The sequence below is a fragment of the Halichoeres trimaculatus genome, unplaced genomic scaffold, assembly GCF_033239565.1.
Source record: "Halichoeres trimaculatus isolate MK-OKI-2021-1 unplaced genomic scaffold, fHalTri1.1 fHalTri1_scaffold_13, whole genome shotgun sequence".
Classification (NCBI taxonomy): domain Eukaryota; kingdom Metazoa; phylum Chordata; class Actinopteri; order Labriformes; family Labridae; genus Halichoeres; species Halichoeres trimaculatus.
In genome coordinates, this window is record NW_027437191.1 from 20,966,146 (window position 1) to 20,984,413 (window position 18,268).

Below are 18,268 nucleotides of genomic sequence, written 5' to 3' on the forward strand. Positions count from 1 at the left end.
TGAAGTTAACATGTTTTTAACAGTTAGAAATCACAGGAGGGGTGTGGTTTTTCTGTACGATTGTTAACACAGGTAGAGATACTGTGATGATTGTGAATAAACCAAACCACTGATTTGGAAAGTCTTTGTGTCATCATCTTCTCTGTGACACTCTCACCCATTGTCTGCCAACCAGGCAAAGTGCTGCAAATGTTTCATGAGATGAATACTCTGTAGTTGGTCAGTCCCACTGCAGGCAGTAGGCTGAAAAAATACCTCAGTAACAAGTCTATATTCTGTCCTGATGAGTCCTGCATGTCTGGGATTTCAGAGCGATGTCCTCGCCGTCACATTTCTTCCTCCTGTATGTTCCCACCGCTTCCTTTTAACCTGGTCAACTCCCAGCGGCCTCCTCCGCAGAGTTTCAACTGGACATCATGATACTGAGAGAGGGGGGGATACAATCAGTAAGTTTGTGTTCTTTATGATCTGAACGCTACATCAAAAGAGGGCAGGAAAAACAAAGAACTGAAACTTAATAATCATGGAGAGAAAAACTTGATAATATGGCTTTATTTTGCAAGTAATGTCCAAAAGTTCAGTGAAGATGTTATTGTTACTTTCTTTTGCTTATATAGCTATGCTTATCAAAAATGGGCAACAATTTGGCACTGATATGGCCTAATGGTTGGGACCTCCGGTCTAAGAATATGAGACAATGCAGAAGTGCTAAAATCTGCTGTTTCTCGTGTGTCCGCTTGAGTTTGGCCTTGGAAGTACCGGAATTCACATACACACCAGGCCAAAACAAGCTGTTTTCAAAGCAGAAATTAACCTATTACAGCCTGGTTCAAAAAACGTCTCCTGTCTGAGTCACTAATTTTACTATCAGCTCACACTGTATGGGGGGTGAACTTTTTTCTAACTCGGCCGTTCAGAGGATATTAAGATCGTGAGCTCGCCCAATCAGAGGCACAGCTCAGGGTCACGTGACCGACAGGTGCCCTGCAGCTGTAAGCAAAGCCCCTGCCACTTCCAATATGTCCGCTAAAGCCGATGTGCTTCGTTTCCTGTTTCAGAAACAGACGGGTGACGTCAGGGAGACTACGTCCATGCTTTATACAGTCTATGACATTAGCCCTCAAGTGATCTTGTTTGAGTCAGACTTGCGGCCCTTTTCCCATATTGCTCTCCACTCTCACAGCATTTCCTGCTTAGTTTCTGACTTGGTTCTCTAAACAAAGGTATTAAAAGCAGCCTGCTCTGACACTATTATCTTTTAGTGTACCTTCTCAAGGCTGCTTCGGTGTCCCAGACTGATCAAAGTCATGCCCAGCTGCTTACAGATTCTGTAGAGCTGTGCCTCTGCCTCCTCTGTCAGAGCGCTGGTGGCCTCATCCAGAACTGCAGGAAAATGAACAACAAGTAAGTCAAAATTAACATAGAAACACAGAGAACATGATGGACGGGTGAATCTTTAACGTCCAAAATGTTGAACTACCTGCGTATTTAGGCTGCAGATAGAAAAGCCTGGCAAAGCAGAGACGCTGCATTTCACCTGGAGACAGAACGTCATACCTGCAGAGAAAAAAAGTCACGGTCTCTATCTTCACTGCCAATAAATGCACACATTTTGATTTGTTTTTCATCCTACCAGTTCCAGTCCACCTTTTCATCCAGCCCACCAGTACGCTTCAGGAGACTCGACTGGAGCACAGATGAAGGTTTCATTAAGTGTTAACGGAAGTGCACATTGGAAACTATTCGGGGGAGTATACTGCAGAATAAAGTCAACTCACCACACCAGCTAGTTCCAGGAACTGTATGATTCTGTCGTCATCCACTGACCCTGAAAAAAGTCAAGTTTTATAATGTGGTGACTAATTTGTGTGACTGCAGAAGAATTTCAACACAAAGCCTCGAGAAAAAAAATGACAAGTTATGATTAATGTTAAAACTAAAGATGCACAAACATATCCATCTTCAAATGAGAGAAGTTAAGGTTACACTCACACTGTAGTTTAAGATCTTAAAATTGTGCCTCATGAATGTATTAACTACAAAGAACTTGCCTTCTTATACAAGGTTTTACTTTATATCATGAATCTGAGTGTTTGAATCTTTTTTCTAGAATAAATCACACCCCTGGCCTTTAGCTCAGGCACAGATTTGTTTTGTTTTATTTACAGTTCAGTCAGAGTGAAATATAATACCTGATACAGGGTAAATATCCTTCAGTGGGTAGATCACCTGTTCAAGAGAAAGTTCCATTCAAACCTTGTTCAAACAAAGCCACACCAAGAATTTAATCACGACGGATTCATACACTATGTGGAATGTTGACAGCTCTACAGAGGAAAACCAACAACAGAGGAGACCGCACCTGTTCCCGCAGTGTACCGTCAGTTAGATACGGTTTCTGAGGCAGGAAGAGGGTTCCTCTGGGCCCAAAACATGTGGTCATCTGAACAAAACCTGCAAAGACACAAAGACACAAATAAGTTCTTGTTTTAGACATTTTCAACTGTTCAAAAACTAATTTAAATGTGTGTAACTGCTCTGTTGCTCTTGGTGCACCCTCACCGCTGTGTGCCTCCCAGAGTCGGTTGAGGACCCTGAGCAGTGATGTCTTGCCGGTGCCTGTGTTTCCCACCACTAGCAGATGTGTCCCCTGGCTGATTTTCAGACTCAGATCCTCCACCAGCAGCTGGTCTGAGTACGGAGATTTATATGAAAGATGGTCCAGGATGAAGGCCGTGTCCACAGGGCCTGCGTGGACATTGAAGTCACTGTGCGGAGGGAAATGAAGACCATGATAATGTTTTTTTTTTTCCCTTTTTTTGTTATGCTTTAATCTTTTTCCCTGTCAATTTTTTGCCACATAGGAGAAAATAAAATGATTCATACAAACCTGTCAAAGTCGTAACTTTCCCCTGAAGCGGGGTCATAGTCACACTGCTCACGTAGGATGTCATCCATTACCTCCCTCAGCTCCCCAATCCTGCCCACAACATACAGCACACACAGATTCAGCTCAAATGCCACCATCTATCCTCCAGGTACTGACTTTAAGTATGCAGTGTGATACCTGTGGGTGTATCCAGCTACATCTGACAGAGTGGTTGACAGGTCTATTAGCTGTGTGAAGCCATTTATCAAGTAGATGCAGACAAAGGCGTTCTGGATGTAAACAAGGAGAGGGGACATGTTCAGAAGAGACAAAACAATCACAGGAAGTGTTTTAAAGCTCATTGAGAAAGAGTTACTTCTGACATAAAGAAAACACGGGAAACCTTTTTCATACTTTTTTAGATGTTTAGCGTTTTCTTGCTCACTGAGGCTCAGTGTCATGAAGACAAAGGGTTTAAATAAGGGAAAGTATCTGCTGCCACCTAGTGGTTAAATATGCAAAACATTAATGGCAAATCTGAACACAATCTTTGTCATAAAGGCAGATTTCTTTATTTTGTAAAAAAAAAAAATAATAAAAAAAAGGAAGAAAAAAAAGTAAATTAAATGTGAGGGGTTGTATTTATTCTTATAGTATTTATGGTAAAGATTGAATTAATAAAAAAAAAAAAAAAAAGGATTTATTCGGAATAAGATTTTAGACATATCATTTCCAACCTTGCTGACAAGTGCACTGAGCTCTCCAGGAGTGAGACCATCATAGACTCCAGTGAAGATGGGAATAGCAATGATTATGTAGCTGAGAAAACCTCCAAGGTAGTCAAAAGTGTTCACCCCAACTGTGAGAAAAGAGGGTCAGAGAATCAATTCTTGACTTCAGAAAAATTAACTTATGAAAAGAAATGGTGTGTAAGGTTTTCTTACTATAGAGCCAGAGTTCTTTGTTTATTAGACTCTTCTGAGTCTGCAGTAGGGCCTGCAGTCTGTGGTTAGTCCTCATATGTTCCACTTTCCCCGCTCTTACACCACAGAGATCACAAAATAGGAAGTTTTTTAAATGACATGAAAAGTAGACTGGGTGCTTTTTGTGCAAGTTTACAGCCATGAATGAACTTTCTGAAAAAGTTTATGTTCCCATTCTAGCAACATCATCAAGCTTGCGTGCAAAGGAGGAAGAAGTTTGTGGTGAATTTTTTAAGGTGTGTAGGTTTTCATGCCTCACCTGTAAAAAGCTGCAGACTCTGCATTGACACGAATCTGCATGTGCTTGAACCTGGGGATACAAAAACAGAATCCTGGGGTTTTATTCTTTTACTTTCAAGCAAAAAAAAAGTTACCCCACACATTTTTTACTCCGTCATGCTTATTTTTAAAACTGCACACAAAAAACATGTGACAGTTTGATTACAGTATCATTCCTCCATTGTAGTTGACACATACTGGGTGTTGCTTCCTGAGAGGCTAAAGGCACTGGGCCAAAGACCACAGAAACTTCCTCTTAACATAACGGGTGATTTCCTTGACTTTAAACACTGAAGGACATAGTTTCGCATGAGGGTGGAGAAACATCCAACCCCTCTACTGAAGCCACACAAGTCATTAAATCTGACACAGAAAAACACTGAATTATATCTGAACTCACCTGAAATCTCCCTCCAGCTTTTCTTGCTCAAACAGAGTGGACACAATTGGCCCCATCAGGATTTTATTGGCGATGGTCCCGATCACAAAGTAGGTGAAGATGCTGACAGGACCAATCCAGCCGGTGCTTAAGAAAAAAAGACAACTTTATTTAGACCCTTCTTTTCAAACTCAAGACAATTTCTAGTGAATACACTGCAAAAAATGAAATAAAGCAAGCGTAAATGTATGATTTCTCATAATGAATACCTTATCAAACTTAATATGAGTCACATTTGCCTGACGAGCCAAGAGAAATAGTTTAGTCAAAATGTTACACTTGACTATAACAATGTGACACTATAACAGAATATAAGTTAGGGTCATCATAACTAAAAGAGGGTAAATTATTCTTTCCCATTTTTAAACATGGACAGGGTAGCAATGCTGGATGTTCAGATTTTCAAACCATCACTTGTGCATGTGTTGTAGAAATCCCTGAATCTGTCTGTAAACTGCTGAAAAAACACTCTTTTCCATAAAAAAATTTATCATTTCATCAAGTTTAATAACGATCTTCCTGGGACTTGCTGAAATGATGACATGAGGATCTCCTAACTGTGTTAGAGGTGTTTGAGGAGTGGGCCCTCAAACACCAGACAGGCATCCAGAGGGCTGGCCAATCAGAGGGAAGGGGGTTTGTGGACCTTAAAGAGATAGAAGCTAAAAAAAAGTGTCTCAGTAAGCTACTGATTTGAGGGTTTTCTAAAAGCATAAATTGTGGTTCTTCTGAGCTGTAGATCATATAAAGCTACCACAGCTGTACCGGAGGGGCAGTGTAATGCCTTAAAGAAAACACAATTCTATTCTAATACAATTCTATTATACTCTTGCAGCCCACCTGTAAAAGCAGTGATAAGTGTAGTAAGCCAGTGTAAAAGGGGAAACGATCAATCGACTGGCCATGGAGCTCATCTGCTTGCAGAGCCTCTCCACATCCTGACTGATTCTCTGGTCTCTGTGAACAAAACAGAAAAAAAACAAGACAATTAAAATCCTTCAAGATTACAGACTTTGTTTACACCAGTTAATTTATATGAACTTGAATCACATTTTAGAAAAACTACAAAGCAAAGCTATAAAAACTTACGGGTTGTCTATGTCCTCTCTGAGTACATTAAGTGTATAATAGACTCGGCCCTGAAAGTAGGCTTTATGGAGGCTCTCGGTTAGTGTCTTCCTCCAGCTTAGATACATCTGGTTACAAATGTATTGGTCCACACTTTTTAACTGGGCAGAAAAAGGTAAACAGAAAAATTTAACGAAGAGAGAGAGAGACAGTAAACCATCAGTTTGTAACAACCTATTTGATACAAATAGAAGAAAATGACATGATTTCTCAAAGTTTGAGGAGCCCTGCTCTTATGTTTCATGAAAACTTAACAAAGAGTGTCTGGAGGTTTTAGGGTTGGTATTAAAGTACAAGGTCAGGTGTGTGCAGGCTGTAAATGCTCATGTCAGGTTGTCCTGACCTCTTTAAGTTGCTACAGCTTATAACTGAATGTCATAGAGAAACATTTTATAATCTGAGCTAAATTTAACACTGATCTAAAGACATTCAGGTGCAGAATCTCTTAGTACTAGAGTAAATGTGAAGTCCTGATAAGGTAAAGAATGCACAGAGGTTGCAGACTTGTCAGCAACAGCTCTGGACAAAGGGGAAAGTGGTAAAAGAAGTGGATGACTGACTTTACTCACATTCAAAATGTTTAAACTGTCAAAAGGAAAAAACTTATGTCCATTAAAAAATTTGACTGTGGCATTTTTGCAGTCCTTCTAACTTGATAAGAGTTGCTTGCTGTCTACTCACAGTGGAGTTGACCAAAATGAGCACCATTGCCCTGCCCACCAGATTCCTGAAGCCTGTGTAATCTTTGTCACCCAGCACATTGTAGAAGAAGCTGGGGATGACTCCCACTTGGTAAATGATCAGCTGCTCTGATGGCAAGAAAAAAAAAAGAAGTGTTGGCACGTTGTTGAGAAACAGTTCAAACAGGGACTCATAAAAGCAACATTTGAAAATTAGGCAATGCTTAATGCTAAAGGTCAGCACAATAACAAAAAAAACAACAACTCTGCAGTCTTTTCCAATCAGAGGGATAGTTTTACAAGCACAAAGGGCACTGTATCTCGTGATCAGGCTCAATCAAAGGGACTTGGACACATTTACATTTTCTATATAGCCCGACAGCATGTTGGCATTCTTATAAGACATAACTTCCCCTTTTTGTTCAATACTTGTCCTCCTGCAGAAATTGCTTTAGCAGAAACAATGTTAGTTACCTGTGAGAGTGACAGCAAGCAGTGTCCCAAACATCAGAACACTTTGGCTGGCCCATGATGGGAAGAGGACCTTCTGGATGCTGCATAACCTCTGAACAAACTTCCAGTCTAACTTTGGTCTGCAGAGAAGAAGAAAAAAAAACATTACAAAAAACATGTGAACAAATGCAAAAAGAAGACGGGTGGGATATGTAACATACATAACTATTACAAATTGAGGATGTGTCAGTGACACAGTTGTCATTATTTGGTCATTCTCAAAGTCACCAACATCCTGACACTTGCAGATCTTCTTTAATCATTATCTGGTTATACTACAGTGTCGCCCCATCTTTCATTGTGAACTTGTGTATACTTTGCCCGTACACAGAACATGCTAGGTCAGTTAATGTGGTGGGAGATCACAGAAACTATTTGCTCATCTCTATTAGCTATCTTGAAACGAAACGCGTATCCTACCTTTTTGTCCCTTTGCAACTTGAGTTCTCTAAACGAGGCATCTACACCAGCGGCAGATGGTTGGGTGGTAATACTCCCAAAAGACAATTAACCTTCACTTAAAACACTTTTGGTCCCAACCGGTGTGTTTCACCAGCAGATCAGATGTGCGTCAAACTAACGTGCAAAACTGCCGAAGAGAAAAACTCGTTGACCGTTACTAAAAGTGATCGAGGACTGACGAACAAATATCAAAGAGACAACGCTGGGAATATCCTCTCATTGTTACTTTCTCGTTCAAATTTACTGGATGTGATTTTAACATCAGCTTCGTCCCACAACATTCACAAATGGAACTGAATGTTTTGGTAAAAGTCCGGACGTCCGGTTTATAATTTTCAGATTTTCAAAATAAAATGTCGAGTTACTGTTTACCTAAAGTGGAAAATGTTAGCAGTTGCACGCTAAATTTATGCTTGAAAAGGTTCACACTGATTTTAGGTCATATAAAATCCTGAAAATAGGTTTAGCTTGAGAAAAGGTTTTTAATAAGTTTCTGTACGGTAGTAATTGTACTCTTTCATTTATCAAAGCGAGACGCTGAAACTATCTCCCCGCTTCGAACAGTAGGAGGCGTAGACTCACTACGTGTTTTGTTTCTGTAGCAGGTTTGGGAATGCTCAACTTGGCCTTTGATAAGCTTGAAATTATTTCATAAACGTACTTGAAACAATGGTATGGAAGCTCATTCACGCCAGTTAAAAAAAAGGATCAGTAAAAAAATCACAAATATAAAATTTCATATTTTTATAATATTGACTTGGTTTTAAATAATAATGAGAGTATGGGTTGGTATCTTATAGTTGTGACTTAGTGACTCATAGTCACAACTTCGCATCCCTCTATTACAATGGTGGGCTGCGACCTAATTATTAGGAAAAAGTCAAATATGACTTACTTTTTTTTAACTTTGCCCCTTTTTTTATTTTGGCTGATGGAAATGGGATTCCACAGTCTTTCACAATAGCTTTGTGGTCCATTGATTAACCACAAAATGAAAAATGTTGGGCGTTTTAATGGGGGAAGAAATCATCCTGACTGCAGGCCTCAGTAAGGAACATGATTGTTCAGAAATATAGGCCAGTTAAGGTTTAATCTATTTTTTCACCTACAGCTACAACTGTCAAAAGTAAAGTAAAATTTATTTAATAAATTAACATGCTTTTGAAATCTTTATCAAAAATGTTGTCATTCCCTCTCTGAGTCCCTTCTCACCCTTACTAAATGTATCAAAAGGTTGAACAAAAGGATCAATCTGACGATACTCTAACTGAACAAGCCGCTGATATCCAGAGACAGGTCATGTGCTGACCTCTGTGAATCCTTGAGATTAGGATGTCAAATCCAGCCATCGCACAAAGTTCACTGTGCAAGCATGGACAAGACCTGTGATCAGGCTAGATGTACGTGAGGGTTACAAACCAGATAAAGACCTAAAACATTATCTAAGTAGCTCAAAGGTTAAGCATAAACACGGTGTGACCCCACACTGCCTCCACTGTCTTCTTTCACTACTGACTTGAGCTTTGTGGAATAATGGGAGATTTTTTGAAGTATTTTACCCATTAGAAGTCATGTTTGCATGATTAGTTTTTATCAACAAATTCTCATCTTTATCTTACTTCAAACACGGCACCTAAATTATTTGTAACTCGTCATTGATATGTTGGTGACAGATCAAAGGTTATTTTCAAATCTACAGAAAAACTCATGCCATGCGACCAGCTGAAGATTACATGTAATCTATGAGCAAAGTACTGAAAAGTAGGACACATATTGGACCAACATCCTTAATTCACTTATTAAGCAGCTTGCTTTGTACTTGTAAGACAGCCACTTACAAAAAATCTAAAAGACTTTGTCCTCATGTTGTAATATTTTATTCTCCTTATATTTTTTCCCATAACATACAGTCCTTGCATAACAAAGGAAAGAATGGGAGAATGGATAAACCTTTACATTTCCATGAGTGCTGGATGATGATGATGAGGTTATAAATGCTTATGCTTTAGTTTTCTGAAATAGACATGGGAGAAAAGCATTTCTTGAAAAATACAACAGCAAACAAACAACGGAGACACTCAAGAAGTGTTTTTACCTCCTGATGGAATCCCTAGAAACCAATTCTGATTGGTAGAAATTTAGGATTTTCCAGAACAACAGCTCAGCTCTTGTTAGTAGATACAGTAAAATACTTCATTAAAAATATATATTATTTTGATTAAATGCATTCATAATTATTCAAGTGTACTTAACTCACATTGGAATGCAGAATGCAATCTTTTTAAACAAGCAGAAGTACAAAAAAGAGGCAATGAGAGAGTTCCAATTATAACTTTGCGCAAACCATGAACCCTCTGAAAAGAGCGAGGACAATATCTTCATTTTTAAATAAAGAGCACATAATTACCCTGACGTCTGTGAGCTTAAATACTTGCAGTATTTCAATGCCAACAGGCTGACTTGATTGAGAACAGCAACAAATTGGAAGAGAAGTAGTTTCACACACCTCTGACTCAAAAGTTTGGTTAATTCTTTTCAATAGAATATTCTAATCTTCATCAAATGGTTGAAATGTGCAATAAACTCCTCAATAATGAATGCAAGCATCATTACAGCACATCTGATAGACTCAGTGGTTCCAGTTAAAGGATGGATGAATCTTTAAGGATAAGGCTGGTGAGGTTCTATATTGTTGTTTTCATTAACACACAAAAAGACAAAAACATCCGCACTTTCACAAGTCTTTCAATACTTTTACATCCTTTCAGTCTCTTGCTCTCACTCTGAACCCATTGGTTGCAAGAAAAGAGTAAAATTTTAAAAAAGGGACTCAAGTAAATACCTTTATAAAGTTTAAATTATTCTCTTAATTGTTTCAACATTAACACTGAAAATTAAATACTGTTTTTTGGAGGGGCCAGCTTTAGCTGCAGATTTATCAGCAGCTTATTCAATGAGAGTGGTGAATGTGGGGTAATGAAGTATGCCACTCAAAGACACCACGTGGCTTTTTTTTCACATGAAACCACAGTTGAGCTCTATGGCACAGAGGAATACTGACAACATTAAAACTATAGAATATCACCATTTTATCCTGCGTTCAGTTACGAGAAGCATGTTTCTGTAAGTGCTGTTTGCCTTCATCATGTAGGTGAACATGTCAGCCGTAAATGACAGCCTGCACAGAACCACTCAGGCAAGGTTCAAGATCTTAAAGGCAAGAGGCACCAAACTGACACAGCTGAAACCAACAACACTGTAGACAATGTAACGGTACGGCAACTCTACTCTCATGTGCTGCCTCGCCTGTCTTACATCATCTGTCGGCAGCCCAAACAGTCGGCACAAGAAAGGAATAGTCACCGCTTTCATAACCATCCTGGTAACGAGGATAACAGCGACTCCAATGATGAAGCGCAGCAGGCAGAGAGCCGCCATGTTGAAGCTGAATGCCGGGAGAGCTAGGGGAAGTGAGGACAGCGGTGGATCCAGCAGCAGCCCGAGCTGATGGTTCACATGAGAGGCCAAAGCAGTTCCTGCCCCAGTGCCCAGAGCCTGAGCCGTGTCGCCCCGAGAGGTGCTCCAGGAATCCAGTGAGAATGCCACAAGTCCCAGACTGACGTGTGACATGATGATCACGAGAGGAGCATAGTGGTTGGTCATGTAGAAGTTGTCGATCTTGTCCAGAATTTGGTGGAAGAAGGCCAGAATGAGGAGGCTGTAGAGGAAGCCGGTAATGACCTCCTGCAACACAAAAACACAAACCAGAGGGACACATAGTGAAAGACAGTCTGGACAAGTTATACTTACACACTGGCTTGATACTACCACAGCTTAAATAGCATATTAATAATTCTATAACTGTTTCATTGGTAGACTTCACTTGAAAAGTTGAGGCATCTGTGATGATCTTTCTTTTTCTGTTGATTCTGGTGCCCCCTGTGGCTGAGGTGATACTTCTAATCTCTTCACTGATCCGTTACAAATGTAAATAATTTTTAAAATACTCAAACAAAAAAAAACTTTATAGCCATTGTGTTTTATCAAGACATTTTGTCAAAGCTACAGTACTATGGCCAGTTTAGCTTAGTTTAGACCCATATCCTTGAAACAGATGTTGACACACTTCTCCACAATGCCCTTCTTCAGTTTTTCTTTCCGAGTCCTAATATCTCCAAAGATATCAGATAAGCTGCTGATGGAAATATTGATGTCACTTTCAAGGTGTTTGTAGAACATAAACATTATCAACTATCACCTGTTGCCAAGCACTTAAATCTAATCAAACCTTATCTCGCTGGCTTTGATTCGTTTAGTGGGTCTATCATTTCCACTGTATCATAAAGCTCCTGTATGTTTGATTAACATTAAAAATAGGTTGGGAGTATGTGTTGCACGTGAGTGTTAAAGTGTTGCATCTGTTTTTCCATTTTTTTTAAATCATGTTACGAAACTTCTCTCGTATACTCACCAACACAGAATGCATCCCCATATAGACTCTGCTCACACAGACCAGGATACTCCAGCTGAGAGACACAGACAAGCCAAAGAGGAAGGAGTACTACAGTGGAAAAGAGAAAAAAATGACAGAAAGAAAATATGTCAAATCCCCTGTGAGGAATCTTAAGATTGCTTTCAGTTTGTTGATACCTGTGGAAAAAAATGATACCTTGAATCTGTGTTGTACTCATCTTTAAAGTGTTTCAAGCAAAAATAATCCACAGCTTTGAACCGGTGTTGCTTTAAACTTCGATGCTGGTATTTGTAGTTTAGACATTTAACAAAACTTTAAATGTCTTCATCAGTGGCTATGTGTAACAAACTTAGCAATGACCTCTTACATCATTGGTGACCAACTGATCTTCATTACCATCCCTGTGGTAAAACACTGGCACAGCTAATCTTTACAACTCGACTGACCCAACGATCAAATGTTCCTCCTGCTTATCTTCCCTTCACTAACCTCCTCTGAAATGTTTCCCTCTCCTTGAATTCTGAGAACTTGGAGACACCAGAAGAGTTCAGAAAGTTCATGAAGACATTTGAACAGCTTCAGTTTTGGCTCTAGGTTTACATATATTTTACTTTGGTGAATTATAACTAATACAGTTATTTTTTTTAAGACTAAAAAAACGGAATGAAAGGAAGTAAGCTGTAGCTGATTGAACTGAATAATTTTGCCAAATACAGGGTATACATGGGGTGCGACAGAGGACAGGAATGCATTGTTTGTGTTTAATGAACCACATTGAAAACTGAGTAAGGCCAGACGTTTCTAAAGAGATCGTACATTAGATATCAGGGTTCAAGAGTTAATTTTTTTTGTGCGGCTGAATCAGTCTGTAATTGTATGTTTTGCCCAACAACTAATGAAGAAACTGCAGTTGCAAAACCACAAAATTGACTTATTAAGGAAGTTAAGTGAGGTTCAAGAGAGTTATTGTGATCCCTTTAGGGTTTATTCTGTCCCTCTTGTATCCCTGTAATAGCTTTACATGATTACAACAAAATCTCTTTTTTTCTCATGCTAGTGTTTTAGAAAACCCTTATTTAAGCCTCTGTATGAAACCCCATGTTTTAGCTGCCGTCTCTTTAAGGCTCCCTGCTCCACAAACCCCCTTCCTTCTGATTGGGGACAGAGTTATAGACAGACCTTGGTGTTTGAGGCCGACCCCACCAATTTATCATGGAGCGGTTAGGAGATCCTCATTTCAACAGGTCTTTAGGAGATCTCATGAAGATTTCAAGAAATTCTCTGAGAACAAACCGTTTCAAGCAGTTTACAAACAGATTCAGGGATTTCTACACATTAATATGTAGTTGTGTGAATATTTGCACACAATAGTATGGACAACCAGCATTGTTACTTAATGTTCATTTTTGGAATACAGGAAAGCATAACACCCCCTCTTTAAGTTTTTGTGGATCTATCATAGACTAAAAGAGATGGACAGCGCTTATTGTTAAATTATTACATCATTCTCCTGTCACATGATCTGGTTTGACAGTTAATGCTCTAATTCTTTTTCCTTATCTCTCTGCACAGCCATGGCAGTGAGAAATCCAAACTCTAACAGCACGACCAGCAGGTGAACACGTTTCTGAACTCTGTGACCCAACCTACTGATGGACCCGAGTCATACTACACCTCTATTTAACCTTCTTTAACCTTTCTATTGAGCAGAACAGCCTCTCTTTGATCTGAACCAGAAAAAGTCACTAGATAATGAGTGCATCTTCCTTTCTAATCTGGCCACTTTCTTCATTAGTAACAAAGTGTTAATAGAGACTGAAATACTCCCTCTCCAGTTCCCTGCCTCTGAAAATGTGGAAGAGCAAGTTTCTGTTTATCTAAAAACAAATCTACCTTATCACTCCTCACCTGTACCTCTCTAACATGTCCTGTTGTGTAAAGTTGCCTTGGACAGTGATGTTTTGTGTTGCATGGAGCTGATCAGCTGTAAGCATGTATAAATGTACTTCTTGTTGTTCAGGTTGAGCTGCAAAGCTTCATTCATGACCAGACCCCAAAGTGATCTGAAGTTAGTCTGTGCTTTTTCAGACTGATTCACTAAACCATACAGAGAAGGCTAAAGAAAAAACATCTTATGTTTTTTGTACAAATACCACTGTCATATCAGTTATAGTTATAGATGTATCAGGCTGTTGTATAATAACACGTTCTTGGTTCCTCACTGTACCGACTCAGAGCTGGATAAACACCATTGTACCCCCTTTTCCCTCCCACTCTTTGTGTGCAGTGTGTGCATCCTGTTTGATTTATATATGCCTTAGGTCAGCTGGAACACTTCCCTGGTGTGTGTGTGTGTTTGTGCTCATGTGTGGTGTATTTGTAAATTTGTTTGCTTTTGCGAAATTTATAAAAACAATTTGAGTATAACATGAACTAAGAAAACAAACTGATTTTTATCCTAGATAAGACTGAAATACATTTTCCTCCTAGAAAGGACAAAAAGGGTGAGGAATCAAAATCTTAAAGCCTTCCCTGTTCTAATTCAAACTTCTCCAGGTTTTAGAAACAAAAATCTACTCAATTGTGGTGAATTAAGAGAACAAGAGCATATAAAGGATAAATGATACTTTTCTGCCAAGCAGGAGTCCAAATCCCACTGACAAGGATGTCTTCTTATTGCTGATTACATGTAACTTAAAGCTCTCAAGAGGAATTTTTGGCTATTATTTCGGTGTCCCTTGTGGACAAGGAGATACAAATCATTTCAACCTGATTTTGTTCTTAACATGCATAATGTTGTCTGAAGGAAAACTGTTTTCTGCTTTTCACAAGTGGTCCCCAAAGTAGAGATGGGGATTAAACCTTTAAATTAATGTCAGTTAACTTTACAACTCCTCACTCTGAATATTCCATTACTTCTATTACTTAACTCTTAGGACAATCCTTTTCTTAGCAATTTTATTGTTATTTTACTACGTATTTATAACCTCCGCCATGGAGGTTATTTTTTGGGGGAGTTAGTTTGTTTGTCTGTGAACAACATAACTCAAAAAGTAACGAAAGGAAGAAGTGATTACATTTTGGAGGTGGTCTGGATCACCGTCTGGATCCAGGATTTTTTTAAAGGATTCTTTGTCATCATGAGATGGGGCTATTTTCACCATATCTGTATAAAACTTCACGATAAATGGTTGGATTGCTTTGCAAAACAACACAAGACAAGGTCACCATAATTTTTGACGGATGTAAAAGTACAATCCAGATCCTGTCAATAGTCTGGATACTAAGATCTAGAATATGAAATATGTACTGGGTCATGATAATTTTCAACACTGTCAGGTAACAAATTATCGTACAAACCTGCAACGAACACCAAATTGTAGCAGACAGTCTGCTGAAAGGGAGTATAACATTAAAGTAGGACTAAAGTGTCGCGTGACAATCACAATATGCTTGACAAAGGTCTGTCCTCTCCGAGGGCTTTTCTAGTTACTTATGTCTTATACTTGCGTATAAGGGCAACTGTAGTAATTGAATTTCTCCATGGGATAAGTACAGGTGATTCTGATTCGATAGTGATTGAGGGGTTACAAGATTTCAAAACATAAAAAAATAAAATTTTAAATGATTTGAAATTTCATATTTATCCATTACTGTAGAATATACGTACAAGTTGTCATAAAAGTTGTTAGATTTTATCATTACTTACTGAATAGCACTCACAAAGCCTAGAGGTTCGGGAACCCCTGCTTTATGTAAACATGCAAAATTTGGAACACACTGAATGCTGAGTGGAATATTTATACATTAATGTTAAAATAAATGCTGTTCCTGCAGCATTCTGTCAATGATATGACCTGAGATCAGGTGTGAGGTGCATGTGAAATAAATGTTTTCTTCCTTTTGGTAGTCTTTTTTGGGGGGCCTTAAAGAGGCTTTTTCAGATTAGAAACTCCTGATTAAAAACTCCTCACATGAGTATGTGAGCACATTATCAGTAATCACTGTTGATTAGCTCATCAAGGTATCATTACTCCAAGCTGTAAAGAAATATCACAGTGATCAACAAACTTTTAACTAAAGACCACAAACAGTTCATCTGGAGCCTTTTGAGCCCTGAGGCAACTGACCCCTTTTTACTGAGGGTTAACCAGCCTCATGTCTATCTCTGCCCTCAGGTTTTACATCATACACAAGCACCCTAGCACCCACAGTTTACCTTATCGTTATCATTTGTGTTTTAAGTTTCTCACCTCCCAGCGTCCATATGTCAGCATGAAGAGACAGAAAGGAATGGCTGTCCCTGTCATAGCGTGTGTGGACGGCATGCTGTACTCGGAGTTGTAGAAAACCTCCACCTTCACCACAGGAGGGGAGGCTGGCCGGGACCAGCGGATCATGTCCTTGGTGGACTGTCCCACGAACAGGTTCCAGGCCCAGACCACGATGAGTCTCCGGCTGACCAGGGCATCAATGTTCCAGTAGAGATATGGGAAAAATATAATGAAGAACATCTCGTTGCCAAGCTCAGTCCCAAACGTGAACAGGTAGAAGAGAAACTTGTTGTGGATCAGGAACTCTTGACCCACATCTCCAGTCAGGGAGTTTCTCCGGAGGGGTTTCGCCCTGGCTGTGTCTGGGTCGACATTAGCTGCCGCTGATGGACCATCAGGCCTGGCGGTGGTGTCACCCTGCATCCCGTTGACCTGTGCTGAGGTCGCGTCCCCAGCTGCTCCATTCCCCACACCGGCGTCCGGGGTTTGGACCCTCTTCCTCAACCCGGGGAAGTCTGGATCCGACTGTCCGCTGTCCGGTTGAGTCGCCTTATCCGGAAATGTCCCTTGAACGCCGCATAATTGTTGAAACCTCGCTACATGGCAAGGATCTTGTAAATTTTTACACACCTTCACAAAAGTCTTCACAAAGTCGTTAGCCATTTCTGATTTGAAAAACCGTTAAACCGTTACAACACACTACAGAATGAGTTCATGTTCATCGAGAGAGTTCAGATTTGAGAGCTCGGCGCCCGCTGCATGTCTTCTAACGGAATAAAACAACAGTGATTTAAGCTCACAGCACGCAGCAGTCACTACTACCTGCTGTCCGTGGGTAAAACGTAGACCTTGTTCACCGGCGTGGAGATTTCGGACCGCAGCATCCAAAGTCCGTTACAGTTAACCATTACTTTAAGGTATATCCTAATGCATATAACCACCGACCGACTAACTGCGTCAGGCCGTTATTCCTGTTTTCATTCCTCTTCTTCCTCTTCGGTTTGCCTTCTTCCTCCTGCAACAGAACTATAGTCACTTAATGGTCAGAATGATGAAGTGCTGCCCCTGCTGGAGAAGTGTCATACTGCATGCAGTGGAAGTGATACTAAATCGTATGAGCGACAGTGAACTTTGTTGATCTAACAGTAGACTGCAAATAGCTAACAAAAACAGATTTGATAGTCAATTAAATATTTTGTTTCCTCCACGAAACCAATAACTTAACTGACACCATTAACTGAATTTCCTCTTGCAATTTTCTGATTTTGTTTATCAATGCTATCACAGATACAATTATAGAATAAGGGCAAGTAAAAAAAATGAAGGATGGGTAAATAAAGAATGTTTTTTTTTCTGGGATGAAGAAATATATTCAAACTCAAAAAAGTTTTTCTAGTCTAAAACAGAAATAGATAGAAAGAAAGAAAGAAAGAAAGAAAGAAAGAAAGAAAGAAAGAAAGAAAGAAAGAAAGAAAGAAAGAAATGTTTTTGTCACTTCAGACTGGGCTAATTAATATCACGAAAAATAATAATTCCAGGTGAATCAAATAGTTGTCATTGTACACGCGATTTGTCTATTTATGTCAGTATGAGCTTGCGACTTGTCTGATGTTCAGAAATGTGAAGAAAAAAAAAATTACAATGGGAAAAAGGTAAAACGCCAACTTAACAAAAGGTAAATGCAAATACATAAAATTCCTTTATCAAAAGCAAGCAGAATGGTTAAATTCAGACCATTGATAGATCCATTCTGTGAGACTTCTCCCAAACATCTATGACAAGAGCGATACATTTTCACAAAGAAGCAACGGAAACACGTTGAACGGCCTTCAAAATAAAAGGAATGTATTATTTGATTATAGATTGTAATGAAATTTAAATAATTTCCCCTTTAATTTAAGTGTGAATAAACATGTGAGTTCTTTATTTATTTATTTTTTGTTTGAGTGGCTGTATTTTATTGATGACATGACCTTTACATCTTTTTAACCTTTTCATAATTCATTAGTTGGTTTTATTTTGTCGACCCCCTTTTAAATAAAATTGTCACTGTTTTATTTTTTCACTTTTACATTTCAACCCTGGGTTTATTTATGCTTATATGCTTAATGTTGTTGCATTCGCGGGAGTGAGTCTTTCAGGGGTATTTTTTGCTGCTTTGTCAAAG

General features: G+C 39.2%; 2 protein-coding genes across 2 annotated transcripts; both read right to left on the reverse strand.

Moving 5' to 3' along the window:
- Nucleotides 1-68: 68 nt before the first annotated feature.
- Nucleotides 69-7,672, reverse strand: abcd4 (ATP-binding cassette, sub-family D (ALD), member 4). The gene is made up of 19 exons (XM_074685009.1): nucleotides 7,312-7,672; nucleotides 6,853-6,971; nucleotides 6,380-6,507; nucleotides 5,660-5,799; nucleotides 5,411-5,527; nucleotides 4,532-4,657; nucleotides 4,112-4,162; nucleotides 3,814-3,908; nucleotides 3,607-3,728; nucleotides 3,068-3,159; nucleotides 2,891-2,980; nucleotides 2,563-2,768; nucleotides 2,363-2,454; nucleotides 2,193-2,229; nucleotides 1,779-1,828; nucleotides 1,634-1,686; nucleotides 1,481-1,557; nucleotides 1,268-1,383; nucleotides 69-422 (listed from the first exon to the last, which is right to left on the reverse strand). The coding sequence occupies exons 1-19, from the start codon at nucleotides 7,350-7,352 to the stop codon at nucleotides 327-329; spliced, it is 1,848 nt and encodes a 615-aa protein (XP_074541110.1). The 5' UTR covers nucleotides 7,353-7,672; the 3' UTR covers nucleotides 69-326.
- Nucleotides 7,673-9,218: 1,546 nt separating this feature from the next.
- On the reverse strand, nucleotides 9,219-17,122 carry sgpp1a (sphingosine-1-phosphate phosphatase 1a). The gene is made up of 3 exons (XM_074684534.1): nucleotides 16,081-17,122; nucleotides 11,825-11,914; nucleotides 9,219-11,097 (listed from the first exon to the last, which is right to left on the reverse strand). The coding sequence occupies exons 1-3, from the start codon at nucleotides 16,762-16,764 to the stop codon at nucleotides 10,546-10,548; spliced, it is 1,326 nt and encodes a 441-aa protein (XP_074540635.1). The 5' UTR covers nucleotides 16,765-17,122; the 3' UTR covers nucleotides 9,219-10,545.
- Nucleotides 17,123-18,268: the final 1,146 nt, after the last annotated feature.

What these genes read in the sequence shown, in the direction of transcription:
- abcd4 (XM_074685009.1), bottom strand. Translation starts at nt 7,352, where the DNA reads ATGCCTCGTTTAGAGAACTCAAGTTGCAAAGGGACAAAAAG. An exon ending in ACTTATCACTGCTTTTACAG is followed by an intron (nt 4,658 to 5,410) that starts GTGGGCTGCAAG and finishes TTTTTTCTTAAG; the next exon opens with CACCGGCTGGATTGGTCCTG. An exon ending in TCAGTGCACTTGTCAGCAAG is followed by an intron (nt 3,160 to 3,606) that starts GTTGGAAATGAT and finishes GTTTACATCCAG; the next exon opens with AACGCCTTTGTCTGCATCTA.
- sgpp1a (XM_074684534.1), bottom strand. Translation starts at nt 16,764, where the DNA reads ATGGCTAACGACTTTGTGAAGACTTTTGTGAAGGTGTGTAAAAATTTA. An exon ending in TGACATATGGACGCTGGGAG is followed by an intron (nt 11,915 to 16,080) that starts GTGAGAAACTTA and finishes TTTCCACTGTAG; the next exon opens with TACTCCTTCCTCTTTGGCTT. An exon ending in TGGGGATGCATTCTGTGTTG is followed by an intron (nt 11,098 to 11,824) that starts GTGAGTATACGA and finishes TTTGTGTTGCAG; the next exon opens with GAGGTCATTACCGGCTTCCT.